The 18,848-nt window shown below is 49.0% G+C and overlaps 6 protein-coding genes across 6 annotated transcripts; 4 read left to right on the top strand and 2 right to left on the bottom strand.

Annotated features, from left to right (window-relative positions):
• Nucleotides 1-146: 146 nt before the first annotated feature.
• On the top strand, nt 147-7,025 carry YALI1_B24424g (uncharacterized protein; the record flags this gene model as incomplete). Its single annotated transcript, XM_501072.3, has 3 exons — nt 147-196; nt 867-1,696; nt 1,747-7,025. The coding sequence occupies 3 exons, from the start codon at nt 147-149 to the stop codon at nt 7,023-7,025; spliced, it is 6,159 nt and encodes a 2,052-aa protein (XP_501072.3).
• A 1,987-nt stretch (nt 7,026-9,012) lies between these two features.
• YALI1_B24351g (uncharacterized protein) lies at nt 9,013-9,870 on the top strand (the record flags this gene model as incomplete). The annotated part of the gene is made up of 1 exon (XM_501071.3): nt 9,013-9,870. One exon carries the CDS (start codon nt 9,013-9,015, stop codon nt 9,868-9,870), a length of 858 nt encoding a protein of 285 aa, XP_501071.1.
• A 743-nt stretch (nt 9,871-10,613) lies between these two features.
• Nucleotides 10,614-12,974, top strand: YALI1_B24335g (DNA replication licensing factor MCM7; the record flags this gene model as incomplete). Its single annotated transcript, XM_501070.3, has 1 exon — nt 10,614-12,974. One exon carries the CDS (start codon nt 10,614-10,616, stop codon nt 12,972-12,974), a length of 2,361 nt encoding a protein of 786 aa, XP_501070.1.
• An 869-nt stretch (nt 12,975-13,843) lies between these two features.
• YALI1_B24292g (uncharacterized protein) lies at nt 13,844-14,872 on the bottom strand (the record flags this gene model as incomplete). The annotated part of the gene is made up of 1 exon (XM_501069.3): nt 13,844-14,872. The coding sequence occupies one exon, from the start codon at nt 14,870-14,872 to the stop codon at nt 13,844-13,846; it is 1,029 nt and encodes a 342-aa protein (XP_501069.1).
• A 1,271-nt stretch (nt 14,873-16,143) lies between these two features.
• YALI1_B24280g (uncharacterized protein) lies at nt 16,144-16,782 on the top strand (the record flags this gene model as incomplete). The annotated part of the gene is made up of 1 exon (XM_501068.3): nt 16,144-16,782. One exon carries the CDS (start codon nt 16,144-16,146, stop codon nt 16,780-16,782), a length of 639 nt encoding a protein of 212 aa, XP_501068.1.
• A 419-nt stretch (nt 16,783-17,201) lies between these two features.
• Nucleotides 17,202-17,693, bottom strand: YALI1_B24264g (uncharacterized protein; the record flags this gene model as incomplete). The annotated part of the gene is made up of 1 exon (XM_501067.1): nt 17,202-17,693. One exon carries the CDS (start codon nt 17,691-17,693, stop codon nt 17,202-17,204), a length of 492 nt encoding a protein of 163 aa, XP_501067.1.
• Nucleotides 17,694-18,848: the final 1,155 nt, after the last annotated feature.

Below are 18,848 nucleotides of genomic sequence, written 5' to 3'. Positions count from 1 at the left end.
CCCATTACTCCTGGCGCTTCTCAACCCACTCGCTACAGTCGTAGGCTCAGATTAAGGTTCACGGTACTCGTTGCCTGCAAAACAAATTAACTACTCCCATTCCGTGCATGTCGACATAGTCACCGGCATACGACTTGTCCGCACAAATGGACCCACTCGATATCGGCAACAGCCAGCCTCGCGAGGGTTGGAACCGGTGAGTACAACGGACCCGACGGTGTCTCAGGCGGATTTGCGCGCTATCCACACAATTGAGCCCGTGCATCATAGTGCCACAGAGAGATGAACGAACCAGAGAGCCGCAGACCAGGCCAGACACGTGTCGATTGAACGGTCGTAGCAACTGCAAGGTGTTAAACGAGACGAACCGGATCAGCTCGACACAGCTCCAGTCCGTGTCACTAGCTTGTTAACCGACCTGTGGCTCTGTTTAGGGCCACATCTGTGGCAATTGCTGGGAAGGCAGAAAAGCCATTGAACGACGACAAAAGCTGTGCCTTTGTTTGATTGACTGGTCTCACAGGGAGTGGTACTGATTCTGTGGGAGGTATTTCGACCAGCCGGCTGTTTCTCATTGTTCTGACGCCGCTTCTGCTGTATTTGGCTCATCACAGCTACAGGCCCCAGTGGCGATGAGGGCGGAGTGGTGTTGATGCCAATCTGGCTGCTGGTGTCTGTAGTCGCTGACAGTTACTGGTAAATTCTTTTTGCTACTCATCTGCTGTTTTCTGTTCATTCGTTGCCTACCCTGAAGTACTGTCTCGGGGGCAATCTCTCAGCCATCCTTCGATGACACTAGAACTTCTGACATTGGTACAGCACTTGTTTACTCCTGAAATTTGGCGAGTAGTTCCCTACTAACCCAGCCTCAACGCATTCTCCAACGACGGAGTTTCGCCCACATCCAACTCCTACGATCATGATGAACTCCCCCCATCCCCCACCTCCCGAACAGCATTCACAGGCATCGATCCGGACTACGAGTTTGCACCGAAATGGGAACCCGGCCACGGCAACAACAACTCGTCAATCGATGACCCTCTCTACTCCACCCTCGATCCTCACGCTCGAGCAAATGCATCTCTGACCCGCTCAGCTCCAGGACCTCCTCCACCAGGGCAACGGCCTCCCCCAGAGCGACCCACTGTCATCACACCAGTAGGAACGCACACACCCTCAGCTGGTGGGTCGCGTGCTGTCACTCCGATCAGCACCAACGTCGACAGACGCCCCTCCTATGCCTCTCAGGGTACCACCGGCTCCACTGGTTCCAAAAAGAGTATCCCGCAAAAGGTCATGGATCTGTTTGTGTCTGACGACACCAGCGCTGATTCCGATGGTCAGTCGTCGTCGTCCAAGAAGCATCACAAGGTGAAGCTGCCGAGGCCGTCCAAATCAATGTTCTTCTTCAAAAAGCATGATGATGACGACAGCCGGTCGGAGCACAGCCGTGAACGCACAGAGCGAACGTCTCACCCAGGTGATGGACACCAGCTTCGAGCTGCTCGGTCGTTCAACAAACCTGATCACGGAATCTTCCACAAGGCGGCCACGTCGAACCATTTCGACGACTCCAATAGCATCCACAGAGCCACGTCTCACTCCACTCTGCCTAGTGGAGATGAAGACGACACTCTCATTGCCTTGGCACACAAGGCCAAGAAGAGCTCCAAGAACATTATTGGCAAGGTTTTCCGTGAGTATCCGAAACCAATGGCGCAAAATTATCCACAAGCACTAACTCAGATCACAAGGACAAGAAGAAGAAAAGCCATACCTTCGATGGACCTATCAACCCGTTGGAGTCCCACGCACAACCGTTCAGAAATGCATCTGTGGCGTCGGTCCCGGAACCCCATGCCCCAAAACAACAACCCACAATGCGTTCAGCAAGCACAGTGTCCCATCTGGACCCGCACAGAAACTCGTCGACCTCGTCGCGTGACCACATGGCCTCGTCGTCTCGTGACCATACGGCTTCCTCGTCGCGAGAGCAGGTGCTCAATATGATCAGCAAGCGACCCTCTCTTGCCAATGCAAACTTCTACAATCTCGATACTGACCTGGACTCCATGGCTGGCATTGTCGAGGACGGAGGCGCTTCGAGCTCTGCCAACTCGTCGGCTCTCCCCCGACACGCCTCAACAGGCTCAGCGGCCGCCGACTCCATTCCCGGTATGCCTGTTCTGCCCGGAGGCAGCATCTCTGGGCCCATGGGTGGCCCCATGGTGGGCGACCGCTCATCCGTCAGTACTAACAACAACACCAACAACGCCAACAACGCCAACAACAGCAACCACAACTCTGTGTCTGGCGTCGCATCTCCAACTCCAGTGGTCAACACTGCTAATGCATCCGGCACTACGGCTGCTCCAGTCATTGGCGTAGGAACCGATTTGTCATTCATTGGAAATGATGACACTGCGCCCCAGACGAATGCAGGCCAATGGTCTGCGCCAGAATCTTGGGCAGTCGCCGATACTGGTCCAGGCGGAGGTTCGAAACTGGAGCCTGAAGAGATAGTAGAGACTTACGCTGACCCCACCCGTGAGCAGTACGGACTGGAAACCAACGTGAGCACACACATCCCAGGAAAGCCGCCAATCAACTACTTTGTCCGTATTTTCAGACAGGATGACTCTTTTGGAACCATTGTGTGTCCCCTGGAAACCACTGTTTCTGAGTTGATTCAGATTCTCGGTAAGAAGTTCTTCCTGCCGTCTGTCAAGGGGTACCAGCTGTGTGTTCGCATTGGCGGTTTGACCCGTGTGCTCGATCTGCTGGAGAAGCCGCTGCTATACCAGAAAATTCTACTCGAGTTCATGGGATACACCGAGAAGGATCGACTGGTTGAAGTTGGAAGAGAAGATTTGAGTTATCTGTGCCGATTCCTTTTCCTGCCCTCTTCCATCCAGACCTTCACTCCTGAGGAAGAGGCCATCATGTCCCGTGATTATGTGCATGCTGATCTCCAGAACCTAGAGTTGCAGACTATTCCAATCATCTTCTACCAGTTCTCTAACGAGATTGAGTATCTGGATGTCTCCAACAATCCCAGTATCAGCATTCCGCTTGATTTTATTCAATCCTGCATTAACCTGAAGAATCTGCGGTTCTCTGGAAACCGATCGAGGTTCTTTCCGGTCAACATCTCGCATGCAGTCTTCCTGGAGTATCTTGATATGAGTCGTAACATGATCAAGGACGTGGCTCAGATTCGGTTTGAGCGAATGTCTGCATTGACGACACTGGATCTCAGCTGCAATCAGCTGACTCGAATCAACAACAACGTGGCCTTGTTGAAGCAGTTGCGACGGCTGTCTCTGTCTAACAACAATGTGACGGACTTCCCCATGGCCGTTTGCAACCTGTCCAACCTGATTGAGCTGGATCTCTCGTTCAACCGACTGTCCAGTGTTCCTGCCAGCATTTCCAAGCTGGTCAACTTGGAGCGACTGGTGCTGAACAACAACTACATCAGCAAGCTGCCCAACGACATCAAGAATCTGGTGCAACTGAAGGAACTGGATGTTCGATACAACCGGCTCAACAACGTTGATGCTCTATCATCTCTGCCTCTTCTGGAAGTGCTCTATGCTTCCAAGAACCAGATTACATCTTACGAGCACAACTTCGAGTCGCTGCAGTGTCTCTACTTTGACAGAAACCCCTTCACCGAGGTCAATGTGTCCAATGTCCTTCATACTTTGACCGTGTTGCATCTCTCCAAGGCCAAGCTGTCTACACTGCCGGAAAACTTCTTCGATCGACTTCCTAACCTCGAGAAGCTGGTGCTGGACAAAAACCATTTCGTATCTCTGCCCTCTTCTCTTGGTTCTCTGCGAAAGCTGATCTACCTGTCCGCTGTCGGTAACAATCTGAGTGTGCTTCCTTCTTCTATCGGCCAGCTGACCACTCTGCAGTTCCTCGATCTGCACAGTAACAACTTGCGAAAGCTGCCCGACGAGATTTGGAACCTCAACGTCCTGTCGACTCTCAACGTGTCATCCAATCTGCTCGACTCGTTCCCCAAGCACAAATTCCACGTGTCCAGTGTGTCCTCAGGCGATGCTTTCCACCGAAACTTGGAGAGCGAGTTCGACAGCAACTACGAGATGCGAATCCGACGTCCTTCGGCCTTCAGCATCACCTCGACGTTGAGCCCCGGGGAGACCAGCAGACGAGGTAGTCTGGCGTACAACAGCCCCAAGATGAGTACTTCTCCCATGACCTTTGCACGTGATGCTCCTGTGTCGTCTCGTACTACACTCGCCAACTCTCTGTTGATTCTGTCTCTGGCTGACAACCGGCTCAATGACGAGTGCTTTGAGGAGCTATCACTGTTGACTTCGTTGCAGGTGCTCAACTTGAGTTACAACGAGCTGATGGATATTCCCTATGGAGCCCTCAGACGTCTCAACCGGCTCACAGAGCTGTATCTGTCTGGAAACAACCTGACATCTCTTCCCGCTGACGATTTCGAGAACATCAAGACTCTTCGAACTCTCCATGTCAACGGCAACAAGCTGCACTCTCTGCCAGCCGAGCTGGGTAAGATTCTGCATCTGACTGTGCTTGATGTCTCGTCCAACCAGCTCAAGTACAATATTTCCAACTGGCCTTATGACTGGAACTGGAACTGGAATTTGGATCTCAAGTACCTCTCTTTCAGCGGCAACAAGCGACTGGAAATCAAGTCTGCTGCCAACAACCTAATGCGGCATGGCGATGGGACGGAACAGAAGAATCTTTCTGATTTCACCGTTCTCTCTCAGCTCCGAGTCCTCGGTCTGATGGATGTCACCCTGACCACCCCCTCGGTTCCTGATCAGACGGAGAACTGTCGAGTTCGTACGTACGGATCCGAGCTCAACAACATGCCCTATGGCATGGCTGACTCTCTAGGCCAACACGAGAACCTGTCCATTATCGACATGGTTGTGGAGCGTTTCCGGGGCAATGAGAATGAGGTTGTTGTTGGTATGTTTGATGGACGTAACGAGATCAACCCTCGGGCCGGCAACAAGGTTGCCAAGTTGCTACAAGAGATGTTTGGTGCCCTGCTCCAGGATGAGCTCAAGAAGATGCGTGACGACGACACCATTGAAGATGCTCTCAAGCGGTCTTTCCTGGCTGCCAACAGAGACATTGGTGCCGCTGCTCTGACCACGGTGGAGTCGCACACTGCTCATCGAAGTAGTACCACCACGCACCTCAACAAGCAGGATGGCCTCACCGGCTCCTGTGCCACAGTTTGCTACATTTCCGACAACAAATTGTACGTGGCCAACGTTGGTGACTCCATGTGCATTCTGTCTAAGGGCACTGGAGAGCATCGTCTGCTTACCACCCGACACGACCCCACCGAGCCCGAGGAGCTTGGCCGAGTTCGAGCCGGAGGAGGATTCATTTCCGCTCACGGTAAGCTGGACGGTGTCTGCGATGTGTCTCGAGCCTTTGGATTCTACAATCTCATCCCCCACATCCAGGCTCGGCCCGATATCGTGTCAATGGAGCTCAACGATTCCGATGAGCTGCTGATTATCGGATCCAAGCAGCTGTGGGAGGTGATGAGCTACGAGACGGCCGTCGACATTGCTCGAACAGAGTCTCAGGACCCCATGCTTGCTGCGGCTAAGCTGCGAGACTTTGCCATCTCGTACGGCGCATCAGACAAGCTCATGGTGATGGTGCTGGGTATTGGAGTGAAGCGACGAACAGCCAACCAATCCAACCTAATCTCCGGTCTGCCTCCTGTTGGTGAAGACGAGCTGTTCCAGCCATACCGAAAACGACGGGACAAGTCTCTTCTTCCTGAGGACTCGAATCTCGCTCGTCTAGGCTCTGAAGTCGATCCGCCTGAAGGAGAGATGGCCATGGTTTTCACGGATATCAAGAACTCCACTCTGCTATGGGAGACGTATCCCATTGCCATGAGATCAGCCATTAAAATTCATAACGCGATCATGCGACGTCAGCTGCGAATTCTGCGGGGTTACGAGGTCAAGACGGAAGGAGATGCATTCATGGTGTCATTCACGACGCCCACATCTGCTCTCCTGTGGTGTTTCTCTGTCCAGCAGCAGCTTCTGGCCGCTGACTGGCCTGCGGAGATTCTGGAATCAGAGGAGGGCTACGAGGTCCGAGATGACGAAGGAAATGTTGTTTTCCGAGGTCTGTCTGTTCGAATGGGTATTCATTGGGGTTCTCCTGTATGTGAGCCTGATCCCATTACCCGTCGAATGGACTACTTTGGTCCCATGGTCAACCGGGCAGCCCGAGTGTCTGCCGTCGCCGATGGAGGCCAGATTACCGTCTCTGCTGACTTCATTTCCAAGGTCAAGAAGCTTCAGAGTCTGCGGGAAAAGATGAACGCAGAGAATATCTCTCTGGGCGAGGCCTTTAATGATGAGATCACTGGCCAGGCGATCACCCAGAACTTGGACATGCTGGACTCTCTTGGATGGATTGTCAAGGAGATTGGAGAGCTCAAACTCAAGGGCCTCGAAAACCCGGAGTTTCTGTCGCTCGTCTACTCTGCCCCTCTGGCTTCTCGTCACGGCATGCAGGAGGATCTTCTTCACCCCAAGAAGAAGGCTGGCGGCTTCACTAGTGACCTGCTATCTCAGGTGCTGGAGATTGCGCTGCGGCTCGAGCACATGTGTGCTCGATTCAATGGCCAGTCTCGACCCGTGTCTCTCAAGGACATTCAGCGGCACGCTATCCAGCACATTGCCCCTACTCCCGAGTCCGAACTTGGTGTGTACTTTGAGAATATTGTCACTCGAATCGAGAACGCCATTATGATGCTGTGCATGCGTCACACTGTTGCCCGAGCTGGTGGGTTCGATCCCATCAACATTGACAACGTCAACACCTCGGCTTCTACGCACGGTGTTGAGATCGGCCAGCTGCTTGACGCCGTTGCCCAGCTCACAGGAATCCGCTATGTTCCCGAGGGCCAGCAGTACCATGAGCGACAGCCTGAGATGGAGAGCAGCGTCCAGGTGGAGGAAATCAACTAGAAGGAGGATGACTGGAACACTAACAAGATTCAAAACTACAAATCAACACATTTAGGGAAACAATAGGAAAAGGAAAAAGAAAAGGAAAAGGAAAAAGAAAACGGAACAGGAACAAGAACGGATGGATGGAGGAATGGGAAAAGCAAATAAGAATGTATTGTATTTTTGATTCTAGAAGCGGTTGTAGTGGGTGATTGTACTAACTAGTGTGCAGTTAGTACATCCCGTAGTACATTCTGTACTAGCACGGACAGGGTGTTTATAGTGGAATTGTGCAGTTGCGGTCGCTGTGGGGGTTCTATATAGCCTGTTCTATAGCGTCATTTTAGTAGCTACACCTTCAGGGGTGGAGTGGTGTGACGCATTGCGAGAGGATAGAGCGCCCATGACTTGCTCTTTTTGTACTCTAAGGGGTCTATATTTTTCCATTACTGGAATTAGTATGGACTTCACAGTGGACTGATATATTCTTTAGTACAAGTTGTCATAATAAAAGTACCAGGAATGATGGCTTCCATAATAGGTGGGGACGTCTCGCTTATTGCGTACAATAGCTAATATTAGATAATGCTACCGGACAGCTAAAGTAGATGGTTTCTTGTATAGACAGGGTATGGATGAAGCTGGTACAATAGTTGTTGTCGAAAGAATCGTCGGTCATTAATGTGTAGATTTGGTTGGTTCTTGTATACTGGAGCTATCCAAGTTACTTGTAGGTACCTACTGTGATTCATACGATGTATTCGTTCACGTCTCTAGAATCCGCAATATCCAACAGAGTCGCCCAGAAGCGCAAATTTGTACTCACTTGACCCCAATTATCATAATAATCGTTTCATATCTCTCTTTCTCTCTTCATAACCTGTTCCTTACTTAGTCACTCTCTCCACCTGCCTTCTGCACATGAACTCTGCCATAAGTTTGCGAGGCGAAAATAACCCTGACGAAGACATGACTGATACTGTATTTGTAGCAAGGCAGTGGAAAAAGTAAGCAGTAAACAGGCTACAAGTATTAAGCTACAGTAGCTACGAGTATGAAGAATGAAGCGCGTGCTTGCCTCGAATAAAGTGTCTGTCGAGCTACAATAGCGCTTTAGTGTCTCCCTGACAGTCCTACGTCACTTCACGACAAGAGTGCTCCAGCATGTACAGTATGTACTTTTCAGTGCACACCACATGGTGTTGCGTTGATACGAGCGGTGTCTTAGGTGAGGGCTTATACTGTGGCTGGTCTGAGTTTTATATGTGCATCTGAGACAGTAATAAGATGAGCTTTGACAGGCGTGCACGGTACTTGTAGTTGTGCCATCACCACTTCCAGGAGACAGGTTTTCGTAGTTTACAAACGTCCACGGTATCCACGTCATTATATGCACCTTCTGTTTTCTTTCATCTTGTGTCTTGTCGTTATTATGTCTGTCTCTACAGCAGCACCTACCTTTTCTGTATATGCGGGCCGTGCCGTATATCAAATTTCTGTTGAGATGTCTACAGCTGGCCCTACAAGGGCTGTATCACAAAACCAGGCATTCCAGGGTATTACCCAACATCTGGAGATGCTAGAGCAGACTTTCAAGTTCCAAAAAGACGACTTTTAGACCGATAAACAAGACGTATGTATTGTTGATGGCTATTGATTTAAGTTTCGTGAGTGAGATATTTTGCGGTGAAAAAAATGGAGATTGCGATTATGGCGAAATAGATAGGAACCAAAGGAAAAGAGGAAAATATTTGGACTAGCCTGAATCATCTTGAAAAGAAATTTCCATTTTTATACCACTTTCGCAACCCCCTTAAATGCCACCTCCCCAGCCCCACTTTATGCACGCCCCGCATAAAGGTGCATACATCGACTTGAGCCTACAAAGTAGCGCTACACTAGACAACGTCAACAGTCCATTTTTTAGTGCCGCTCTGTGCTGGGAAGCCTGCCGTGGTCCGTTCTCTCGTTATCTCCACCACACGACTCCACCCATTCCCCAGACATGAAGTTTGTGCTCTTTTTGTCCATGGGACTGGCCTCCGCAGCCGCCCTCAATGACAGTTTCAACGATGTTTTGAGCTACGCTGGCGACGTTTTTGCGTCCCGAGCGTCCCCTGCAAACCTGTCTTCTCAAGTCCAGAGCGACTTTGCGGCCGCAGCCACCAACGTGGTCGAAAACCCGCTTGTTCAGCCCGTCGCCGGCGATCTCAGCACCATTCTGTCTGCCCAGAATGGAACCAACGTCACCACTACCGCTGCCGATTTGCTGGACAACATTGGCAAGCTTCTCGGAGGCTTCCTCAAGTCCAACGATACAGACCAGCTACTGGCCCTTGTCGGCAGACTGTCTGCTACCACTGAAATCGACGATGAAGCAATCGACCAGATCTTTGCAAAGGCCCAGGAAGACGTGGGAAACAAAATCGACGCTCTCCTGCCCCAGCTGGGAGGTCTGCTGAACGACTCTGGCGTCCAAGCAAAGGCTCTGGGCGTCCAGGGAGGAATCAACCAGTTCCTGGCCCAGGCTAAACAGCTCAGAATGGGAAACACCTCTACCGTGGACATGATGAAGAACACAAAGCTTGGTCTTGGAGAGATTGTTACTCTGGATGGCCAGGTGCTTCTACTTGGTCCCGGAGGACAAAAGGTCGTCTCCACCATCGGCCCTGCTAACACTACTTCTTCCAGTGAAACATCCTCCAACTCTGCTTCAGCCACTGGTTCCAGTGGATCTTCTTCCGCTGCCGCTTCTGGATCTGCCTCTGCTTCTGCTACGGAAACAAAGAAGAAGAATGCTGGCTCCAACCTTTCTCCTTCTATGGCCATGCTCATTGTGGTTATTGTCGCCTACTTTATCTAATCATCTAATTGTATAATTGATTCTTGTATTTGTCGTCGTGGGGGTACAAGTATAAGTACTGTAGATAAACTTTGAAGGAGATTTGACAGACCGATGCCACTAATACGGCGGCCTTGTCTGAGCTCTCTCTGAATTAGAAAAGATATGAATTAATGGAATTTATTAAATAGTCAAGGAAATTGTGGATTAATTTCAGCTTAACGATTATTCTTCTTAATGCAAGATAATTTGTAAAGCTCTTTAAATCTTTCCGAAGAAAATTACTAAACGACTACAAGTGGCTACCCAATCCAATCTTTATCTCACTCGGAATTAATTTATTTCGAATTTCCCAAATTAATCCTGTTTTTGGTTCACCATTTCTTTTTATACAGTGTCTGCATGGGCATTGTTTTGGTTGTCAAATTAACTTCTCCCTTTGTCGACCGCCGGTTCGAGTCCCTCAAATGTGTATTATAAGTCACCTTAAATCGAGTCATACACGTACAATATAACCATTTTCAACGTCAACAATCACTTTCAACCATCATTCACTATTTAGAAGCACTGTGTTAATCCATCACTACCTCTCAAACCACCCCTAGCTTCCGACGCGTCTCCCACCCCTTCATTAAACCCCTTTTGGGAACGCGTCAAAAGCTTAAAGTGCTCCCAACCAGCCATGCACGAAAAACCACCGAACGCTCAAAACCTCCAAACCACAAAAAACCACACTGCTCGAGACACGACAATACACCTTCAACATGTCTGCTGGAGCTACCGTGATGGCGATTAGCGTCAATTATGACGAGGCGCGAGAACATATCAAGTCGTTTTTAAGCGAGTTCAAGACGCCCGAATCCATGTTGGACGACTTGCAAGACCACGACATGGAAGACGATGGACCTGAAAAATCGGGACTCAAATACATGGATCTTCTCCAACGAGTGGCAAACCGACACGAGGAGACAATTCGAATCGAACTGGACGACCTGCGGGCCTGGGAGAAGGAGGCCAACGTGAACATTGACCAGCCTCTGGCCCAAAGAGGACACTCTCTGCTGGAAAACATCTGCAACAACACATGGCACTTTCACGACATCTTCTGCAACATTGTAGATGAGCTGATGCCCCAGCCTACACGTGATTTGGGCGCTGATGCTGATGCTGTGGACATTCTTATTCATTCACGACAACAGATGCATGAGAGAGCAGAGAGAGCACGAAGAGAACGACGGGAAAACGGAATGGCCAATGCCGACGACAATCTCATGGACGATCTCAATCCCATGCCGTCATTTGCTCCTGAGCTGCTGAGACGATACTCTCTCTACTTTAAGCCTCCTTCCGAGGCGCTGGAGGGTGCCCCCACCACTGGAAAGTCATTCCGAGTGCGAGACTTGAAGGGAGCTCAGATTGGCCACCTGCTGACTGTGCAGGGTATCGTCACACGAGTTTCTGATGTCAAGCCCAGTGTAAAGATCAATGCTTACACCTGTGACAAGTGTGGTCATGAAATTTTCCAGGAGGTCAAACAGAAGACCTTCAACCCTCTGGTCGACTGTCCTTCCGCAGATTGCAAGGAGAATCAGACCAAGGGAAAACTCTTCATTTCTACCCGAGCTTCCAAGTTTGTGCCCTTCCAGGAGGCCCGTATCCAGGAGCTTACTTCTCAGGTTCCCACTGGTCACATCCCTCGATCGGTGACTGTGCACATTAACGGTTCCCTGGTGCGTTCGCTGGGTCCCGGAGATCAGGTCTCTATTTCAGGTGTGCTTCTGCCAGCTTTCTACACTGGATACCGTGCTTTGAGAGCAGGTCTGTTGACAGAAACTTACGTGGAGGCCCAGGATGTGCGTCAACACAAGCAAAGGGACAGTGGCGAGCTAGACGCTGCTTCTCTTCGACAAATCCAGCAGATTCGGGCCGAGGGAAACATTTACGAGCATATGGCCAAGAGTATCGCTCCTGAAATCTATGGCCATGAGGACGTGAAAAAGGCTCTGCTGCTGCTGCTTATTGGAGGAGTCACTAAGGAGCTGGGAGATGGAATGAAGATCAGAGGAGATCTCAACGTCTGTCTGATTGGAGATCCAGGTGTGGCCAAGTCGCAGCTGCTCAAGTACATCTCTAAGATTGCTCCTCGTGGAGTTTACACCACCGGTCGAGGCTCGTCCGGTGTTGGTCTTACAGCAGCTGTGATGCGAGACCCCGTTACCGACGAGATGGTGCTGGAAGGAGGAGCGTTGGTTCTGGCTGATAACGGTATTTGTTGCATCGATGAGTTTGACAAGATGCCCGACTCTGACCGAACTGCTATCCACGAGGTTATGGAGCAACAGACCATCTCCATCTCCAAGGCTGGTATCTCCACCACACTGAACGCCCGAACCTCCATTTTGGCGGCAGCTAACCCTCTTCAGTCCCGATACAACCCCAAGTTGTCGCCTGTAGAGAACATCAACCTTCCCGCCGCTCTTTTGTCGCGTTTCGATCTTCTGTTTTTGATTCTCGATAAACCCAACCGTGAAACTGATGAGCGACTCGCGGAGCACGTAACTCACGTGCACGAGACTGGCCGACACCCCCAGATGGAGTTCGAGCCTCTTTCCCCCGCTGCCATTCGACAGTTCATCGAGCACACCCAGACCATCCGACCTACCCTGTCTGAGGAACTCAACCAGCACATTGTCAACGCCTACGTCAACAAGCGTCAGGTACAGAAACAACAACAGGGCTCCAAGCAACAGTTTTCGTTTGTCACTCCCCGAACTCTACTAGCGATTATTCGAATGTCTCAGGCTCTTGCCCGACTTCGACTTGACAACCATGTGAACGCACACGACGTCGAGGAGGCTCTGCGGCTCATGGACGCGTGCAGAAAGTCCATCGACGACCCTCTGGACGACACCGAGTCTCGAGAGTCCATCTCGTCTAAGATTCTAGCCATTGTGCAGGATCTGCAGCGAGAGATGGCCACCCAGGAGCTGGACTTTGACCGTGTTCAGCAGCGAGTCACTGGTAAGGGATATACTGCCGATCAGCTGAACGACGCCATCGAAGAGTACCAGAACCTGTACTTGTGGCAGCTTCATGATAACGGAACCAAGCTGGTGTTCTTGTAGAGAGAGGGATGGATAACGGATATTTATGTTGTATAGTAGCAGGCGGGCTGGAAAGTGTACTTTTAATAATTAATCAATTGTTTATGACGAATAACTCAGTACCCACAGTAAATGCTTGTCTTTATTATAAAAGCTCACATACACACCACAAGAGATGTACGGCAGGTACAGTACAAATACTCGTATTAAGCCAAAGAGTTAGCTGACAATTACTGTTCATGGTAATGGACCTCCCTGTCAGGCTGATCTCACTCAGAGCTAGTCATCAAGATCAAGAGCAAGATCGATCTTGTACACATCCGATCTCAAGTGACGGACCTTCTATACATAGCACATACACTGCAAAAACAACAAATGTTGACAGTCCCAAGTCTGTCATTAATATTTCCCCTTCGACATTCCTTTTCTCACCAATTGTACTCTATTTTTTTCCACCTTAGACTTTCGCTTACGCCATATAAGCCTTGGATTAGGCAGACTGATGAGACAGTGCGAGGTAAAAAGAAAACATCTCGGAAGTCAATTTGAGAATATTAGGGCTGGGGATTTTGCTGAATACCTGTAAATTGTTAGATTTCAGCAGTTGATCATAGCGTAGAACGCGATATCTCGTGTATGTGCCTCTCGTACTCGAGGATAAAGCTACAATATCGTAACTCCGAAGCTTCTTGGAGGTGACTCAGCATCTACAGTATATACAAGCATGGTGAAAGGTCAACTGAGATATTATTATTTATGCTTATCTTAACTCGATTACTACTGTAGGGGCTCATTCTCTTGTCATTACTCATATCATACATGCCATTAGAATACAATGCAGTTAAACTTGGGTGTTGTGTACACGTCCGATCTCCTCCCCATTACCCTCTCTACTGAGCATTAATACTTCGCAAGTCGTCCCTGACCGGGTCAAAGTACTCGTGGTCCATGGCCTCCCGGGCCGTCAGTCTCTCCTGATGGTCGTATCTCAGAATCTTGTCCAGAAAGTCAATGGCAGTGGGGTTAGCGATGGCCTGGGTGGCACTGGTGACAAACTTCTCCCACGGCTGTCGGGGGTATGTGCCGAGAATGTCGTTGTAAATGTCGGGCAGCTTGAGGCCGTACTTGGTCAGACACTTGTACATGTCCGACGTACCCAGCACCTTGGCAATCTCCACCAGCTGGTTCTGGTTGGACGAGCCGTGGAAAAAGGGGTCCTTTCGGAAGATGATGCCGGCCAGAGTGCAGCCCAGCGACCACAGATCCAGCGAATAGTCGTACTGTTGCAGGTCGTATAGCAGCTCGGGGCCCTTGTAGCATCGAGACGCCACTCGGACGTTATAATAGGTGCCCGAGTGATAGAACTCGGCCAGACCCCAGTCGATGAGTCGCACCTTGCCCCGTCGAGGGTCGTACATGATGTTATGGGGCTTAACGTCTCTGTGCATGATTCCCTTGGAGTGGGAGTACTCCAGGGCCACCAGCACCTGGTAGATGTAGTATCGGATGTCGTAGTCCTTGAACTTGGGGAACACCTGTCGGAAGTCGACATTCTCCACGTACTCAAAGATGAGAGAGGGAGTTTTGTTGACTGGATCACGCACCACGTCCAGAAGAGACACAATGTTAGGGCCAGCCGCCACGTTCTGTAGAATCTTGATTTCTCGCTTAATCTTCTTCTTTTTCACGGGCTTCAACACCTTGATGACACACTGCTGCTTGTTGACCACACAAACGCCCTGAAATGCCTCCGAGTACTTGCCCCGGCCGATTTTGCGGTAGATTTCGTAGTTGTCAATGTTGCCCCAGGTTATCGTGAGGTTATCGTAGTCCCAGTACTGCTGGGGCATTTTGGCGTTGACGTCCGCAAATACCCGCGCAACCGAGTACGGGTTTTTCGATCGCGGTTCCATGCTCATGTTGGATGTCGGGTCTTTCTGTGTCTGTTTGAGCAGATGGATGACTCTGGCCAAGGGGTGTTTTTTTTATCACTATCATGCACCCAAACTCTATCGTTGGGAGGAGTGGTCAGAGGGTCTCATAAAAGGAGGAGGTTGTGGGAGAGGTGTGTGGGAGGTTAGGGTATTAAAAGATTCACGAAGATGAGGAGAATCCATCGCCACGTTTCCTCGTATGTTCCTCGTCTACGTCGTCCACAGAGTGCTATATTATACCCCGTTATTTCACTTAGGGTTCAGCCGCAGATAGTGACTGTTGGGGTTAAGAGTCAAATTATCGAGAGATGTTGGAGAGTCGTGTCCCTGTTCCGTACGAGCGGCACCTCAAAACACAGACGTTTGGTGAAGCTGATGGTCATTGGCATCAGATGTAACTTCTCTAGACTGCCTATTAATGTTGGCTTAGGTTTGCTAATGCTTACTAATAAATATCCCAAAATAGATCTGACTACAGTCGTATGCACTTCTGAGCTTCTTTAAATGTGGCTTGGTTACTTGGACAATCGGGACCCATTACTTGACGACTTATTCAAGGTTTTCGGGGTTGTTTTTCATTTTTCAGACATATGGCTCAGAGCTGGTACTGTATAGTATGATAGGAAGAACGTTGACTCGCCGCACATAAGTCAGGTAGATGTTACAATACAGCTATAAAGGCTCCTGCTTACCAGTACAAATGTGGCCACTTCTTTAAGACCCCCGATCCGCTTTATAGAAGGGGATTCCACCAAATATAGAGTCACAGAGAAAAAATACAATACAATGATGTTCAGCTGTTCATTTTTAGCAGAATGGTATACTGAAACATCCATATAACTGCCTGGTAAGTCTGTTGAAGCTCGCTGTGCTACTGTCCTCAGACCCATCAACCCAGTGGCGGCTGTCACCTTATTCCCTACAAAGTTATAGAGACGTCATGATAAGAGATTCACCATGAGCTATTGAAGCTACCAAACAGGCTAGAAACTTCACTAAATCCTTATGGTACGCCAGAGCCATGGTCATCAAATTTTCATTCTTCTCAGGCTTTCGCAACATCTTCAAACCTCGCCCACTTCCTCCCCATACCAATAACCCAAAATCTTCACCATGCATACAACTCAAAATCGTCCATCCAATATCAGACACGGTCAACACCCCTCACAGCACCCTCAGAAACCCCATTACAGCCCACCAATGCAGCCAAAGTTTTGAAACCTCACTATTAATCACATATACTCTCACCACAAAACATGTCTGAGCTCAAACAAGTCTGGAAAGGGTATTTAAACCTGGAAAAGCTGGGAGACACGCCAAAACACGTCAGTCCACTACGCAAAAATTCACAGAAAGTCCCCATATCGCTGTGGGACTGGCACAAGACGAATCTGTCGTCACGCGACGAGCTGGTGGCCGAAAAACTCGTCTCTGTGTCTCAACTGCCGCTCTGGATGTTGATCCAAGTCTCACCAACGCCTCTCACATCATTATGGGTGTCATGCACCCACGATGAGCTTCAAAAACACCTTTCTCAGCTGCTACAAGGCGATTCAGGACTGCTGATTTCGTGCAGAGAATCCCTATACCTCATGCATGCCTCTGAGGAGAACAGAGTGGCACTGACGCTGTTAGGAGACCCTCTGGAGTACGCCAAGATGCTCAAGGAGCTGGTGAGCGAGTCATCGGTGGCTCCCCAACCAGCTGTAGTCACGTTACAAAAGGTTGTTCAAGCTGCTATGCGACTCAGAGGAATCAGAACAGACGAGGAGGGAAGACAGGTATACAAGCATGTGCTTGCAGCAGCAGAATTCAGTCTGAGAAGGGAACTGGGAGAAGCTGGAGTGGAAAAGATGAGAGACAGAGTGGAGAATATTCTGTCGTTGCTGTATTAACATGATGGACTAAGCGGCGGTTACGAAACTCCTACTAGCTACATACTCACTCCCTGCTCCAATACGAGAACACGAGCCCTACGATGATACTCTGTGCTCATAAACAGAATCTGCATACGCATCCAATTAATTTATTTCAATTTTTATATCTACCACTAGACTATATGTGATCTCGCTTCAGTACAAGCAAAAGTACAGTACACTCTTACTAATCAGCACTATCTCGACCAAGTAAGATACAGCACTGTATGAGGACTGTAGTATAGTATAGTGCACTGATATATAGCAACCACGATCTACACTACTGCTGTGTACGCGTAATCTATTCAGTATCATCCAATATCTTAACAAGCGCTAGATCATGGATCGTTATTCATTCTATAATACATCCAGTACAAATTGAGTGCATGCACCAACAATTAGACAGGGTTCGATGGCTGGTTGGTGTTTCTGCTTACCATCTCGTAGCCCTCTTCGAAGAAAGTCTTGCGCAGCTCTCTCCACTGACTAGTCCAAGTACCAAGGATAGTCATCAGCACCGTCGAGGTAGCCTGGATCAACCACCACAAGCCATTGGTAGGCAGGGCACGGGTGTAGATAGTGGAAACAATTATGTTAATAACATGCAGGGTGACTGTGAAGTCCAAAGCAAGCTTGGATCGTCCCACAATGACTGTCATTGCCAACACTGTAAACACGGTATCGATCAACCACAGCATACTTATCGTCCATCCGATAGTATTATCAAACCGAACAGAATGCCAATCGAAAATGAGGCCCAAATTGAATGCATCTCCAGAAACCCAACACGAAAACCCAACCAGAATGAGGATAATCGTGTAGTATATCGTCTGTAGAAGGAGAATCTGTTTGAGAAGGGAGAGAGGCGTTAGTGCTTCTGCTCGGGGCATTTTTGTGAGTGACGGTTATGAGAAAAAGGGGGTAATGCGGGTGTGGGGGGATTGGGAAGCGGGAAGAGGGTCACTTCTGGTAGTGAGGGATCAGCTATGGTGCACTTAATGTCTTGAACTGTAGCTGGTGTGATTGTGAGATTTCAAATCGATCGGAAATGCTGCAAGAGAACAGAAATCAAGACCAATTGTTCTGTGACAGTATATCTGAGAAACCGATGCTGTTGTGGAGGTCTCAATAGGAGCTTTCTGTGTCGAAAAAGTCACTAAAGTGTTGGAATAACGGCCAGAGAGTCCAGTCACGTGAGTGAGAGACTCTGTGGTTATGTCACGTGATGATAATGCAGCTCACTTGATTGCAAGGGCTCCGGTGGCGTCGTAACCGATGCTCTACCAATGGTGTTCAATAAGGTGGGTGTGTATCTTGCTGACTTCGTGGAGAAGAGGTGAGTCACGTGAGGCTATAAATTGGTGAGTAAGCCCGTTGGTATTTTAGAAGAGTGGTGTGAAAGACGTTGTGGTGTAAGACAACGAAATATTGGTGATTAGTATCGTGTTCTCCTGATCAGGTTGACAGGTGCATGCTCCACGTTCACTAACGATGAACTCAGTTTAGGCTGGAGATTAGGGGGAGGATATAACACGTGACCGAAGGAGGTTAGAGAGTGAAGGAGCAGAGATTGAAAAAGAACGTTGACAAAACATCTTCTCTTAGCCATTCAAATTTGTGATAGGATGATGGGGTGATGATATAACTGTGTGATTTGATACTGAGGAAATGATAAGTAAACATTAAATATTTTCAACTGTTTTATTAAGTCTAATAAGTAACAGAAAAAAAGCTTCTGTATGTTGGTTCAGTCTCCACCTTCCTCCCTCTGCAACCTAATTTTCGGACCACGGTAGACATTTTCGACTGACGATATTTTCAGACTAACATAAGTTTTGATTTGGAAGAGTCGTAGCATCAATATAATTGGTTATATTACCAAGTATCACGTGACTAACACTCCTCAGCACACTCCAGCCCTCTCTCATCCTCTGATTAGTCAGCTACTAGTTCCAATCTTAACACGTATTTTTAAATTTCGAGGTACAGCGTGCATCAATCAAATAACATCAAACCAGGACAACATATCACAGTTTGATACTCGA

The sequence above is a fragment of the Yarrowia lipolytica genome, chromosome 1B (assembly GCF_001761485.1).
Source record: "Yarrowia lipolytica chromosome 1B, complete sequence".
In the NCBI taxonomy this organism is placed as follows: domain Eukaryota; kingdom Fungi; phylum Ascomycota; class Dipodascomycetes; order Dipodascales; genus Yarrowia; species Yarrowia lipolytica.
Note: the sequence above shows the minus strand (reverse complement) of the source record. Positions and strands in the feature narration are given on the sequence as shown.